The sequence below is a fragment of the Selaginella moellendorffii genome, unplaced genomic scaffold (assembly GCF_000143415.4).
Source record: "Selaginella moellendorffii unplaced genomic scaffold, v1.0 SELMOscaffold_199, whole genome shotgun sequence".
In the NCBI taxonomy this organism is placed as follows: domain Eukaryota; kingdom Viridiplantae; phylum Streptophyta; class Lycopodiopsida; order Selaginellales; family Selaginellaceae; genus Selaginella; species Selaginella moellendorffii.
The window spans coordinates 42,166-44,878 of NW_003314459.1; the positions used below are offsets into that span (position 1 = coordinate 42,166).

The window sequence follows — 2,713 nt, forward strand, 5'->3', positions numbered from 1 at the left end:
TCCTTCCTAATCGACTCTCTTTTGCAGAGTGGGTGCTAATACATGGTCCCTACTTTACACTTCTATAACGCAAAAGCTACAGGCTTGCCACAAAGAGGGGTATAAACTGGTGAAGTGCAATGATTTCCCTCCTCGGAAACGGTAGTGTGGTTGCTCTAGGATCTGACTGGCCTGTAAGCCTGTCAAATACTTTTTCTTCGGCGTTACATGAATGGTTTGTCTCAAGGTGGTAGCAGTGAATCCACTTGGAGGAATCCACACAGCCGTGGAGAGAACACTTCAGGCTGGAGTCATCCCAAGGAAAGGATTTCTGCATGGGACGTAGTGGCAGGGTAAGAGATAACAGATGAGAAACTGAAATGCAGTTTTTGTTTTTGGATTCACAGGTACACATCCTCGGCTGTGTATGCAGCTGCATTAGAGGATTTGGTTGGGTCGCTGACGCCAGGAAAGTTTGCTAACTTTGTGGTATTGTCCGAGTCTCCTTTTGGACAGGGCACGGGCATTTTTCCTCCAGTGGTTGTGTTCGTTGGTGGAAATTTTGCCTTCCCTTCTTAAGGCGTTATTCCATAATTATTTGGTCTTTTAAATATAGCATATTTGCGAAAAGATTGGTGATCATTGTCCTAAGATTGCGAGGACACCAAACATTTTCAAAGAAAAGCAACAAAGGCATCGGAATCTCACTTTGTTAATGAAATAGATAAGGTATTTGGTGTAAATTTGTGAGAAACATAAATTAAATTTAAGCTAACTCAAAATCTGATGATTTCCAGAATGTAAAATCACAAATAGCAGAGTTTCTATTTAGAAAAAAAACAGACACTGAGATCACCTCCACACTGAAAGATGCTCAGCCAATACATAACTTCCCTAAACTAGCTACATTGAGGGAACTATCACTGAAGTACGTATGAATTGTATCTATTTCTGACTTTAAATTTCCATTTCAGAGCGGAGGCACATCTAAAAATGGCAGTTGCTGAAAACCCAAAAGAATGTACTTGATCTTCCTCTAATCCCTCTCAGATGATTTTGTATATTTTGAGCTGTATTTGTTATTATTACAGATTCAACAGCTGAACGGAATGATAAGTCTTATCAAGCGGTGGGCTATTCAATGAGCATGACAAATATTAAAATAAGATTGAGAAAAAGGAAAAACATCGTGTCTTACAGATATTAAAAAATAGATTGAGAAAAAAGTTTTAATCTATACTATGGTCCTCTCATCATTAATTAGAATGATGGTATAAAACAAATTTCAAATTGCCAGAAAATAAACTAAATAAATCCAAATAATACAGCTCATCCAGCCGAACCAGATAGCAGCCCCCATGGAAGAGGAAGTCCATGTACGTATGGATGAGCTCCACCTGTGTAACAGACCACACAACATAGTTCCTCTCCTCGGGTGAGTGTGAAGGGTTTGGATTTGGCACACCAGCTTCTGCTTTAAAGGCAAAACCCAGCAGCAAACTTTGTTGAAAGGGAACCAATTTCTTAGCTTTGAAAAAGTAGCACTGGCTTTTGCATCGTAATTTTTAAATATTACAGCTCTTCAACGATGGTTTGCAATAGTTCCCATTACTCTACTTGGTAGATAGAAATATTGCTCTGCTGAATTACAATCATTTGGAACCTGCATAAAAAAAAGGCTTACACTTGACTTTTGTGTTTCTGGATTACACAACATCAACTTCTAGCATACAAGACACGGAAACAAGCATTCTTTGTGCAGAAAAATCATCCAGCACAAGACGATTATCACAGTCATACACTAGCAACCATGAGGAAACCAGGAGGAAGAGCGATACAGTATGGAAGAAAATGCGAGATAACTGACACAGTTCAATCAGTGTACATGGATGAGAGCGGAAGAGGTGCAGCAGTACAAGGACTACCGTCCACAACAAGCCATACAGATAGCAACAGCAATTTTGTATGATTGTTTATGTCTGGTGCTGCTACAGGTCGAGCATTTGACACGGGGTACCAGGGTGGTGGAGTAGACATTCTTTATGATGCCCGACTGAATTTTCACGTACCATTTGTCTCTTCCAGCTTAACGGCTGGGGTAGGACGAGGGTGGTTCGAGAGTTACATCGGAATCAGGTGTGGATCTTTTACTTGTCGCTGGGTTCTAACACCTGTTATCTTCAGCCTTTAGATTTTTGAAAAGATTTCCTTAACCGTGCAAGACAGCCACCGGGAAATGGAGATTACGCAGGCCAACTCACATGCATGCCCTACTGTCTGGCTTATTGGATCGCATGCTTTGAGCAGCTGGTTGGAGCTGGTTGGATTCGTCTGATTTTCAGACGAAGAATCAGATGAAAAAAAAGAAAAGGAAAGTGTTTTTCCTGGGAGTTGTTTCCCTTCGCACACGCTTGCCCTATAAAAGCTTAAGAATGCATCAAGTTTCTACACTACAAATAAACGAAGATCAAACTGTTTCGCTTGTGGATCAAAATGGTGTTCAGTAGTTGCGTTCATAACCAGCAAGTGTAGATGGAATTCGAGTGTTGGAAGATGCATCAGACACAATTTTGTGCTTATCTGGACGCAATCCGTTTCCGTGGGCGTTGTAATCCTCTTTGGTCCTTAAAACCTTGGTAACAAAAGGGAAAGACCTAGAAAAACGCCTGTGACTAGACATGGATCATACTGTGTAGGTTCTCTGTGATTTCAGTCATGGAACTCCATCATCAGC

General features: G+C 40.8%; 1 protein-coding gene across 1 annotated transcript in view; it reads left to right on the forward strand.

The window, feature by feature from the left end:
* The first annotated feature begins 1,789 nt into the window (after positions 1 to 1,789).
* LOC112343769 (replication protein A 70 kDa DNA-binding subunit C-like) overlaps positions 1,790 to 2,713 on the forward strand; it is a 2,432-nt gene continuing 1,508 nt past the window's right edge. The window contains exons 1-3 of the mRNA XM_024667794.1: positions 1,790 to 1,883; positions 1,974 to 2,115; positions 2,206 to 2,299. Of these exons, the coding sequence (XP_024523562.1) occupies positions 1,790 to 1,883; positions 1,974 to 2,115; positions 2,206 to 2,299 (330 nt within the window). The remainder of the gene's footprint in view (positions 1,884 to 1,973; positions 2,116 to 2,205; positions 2,300 to 2,713) is intronic.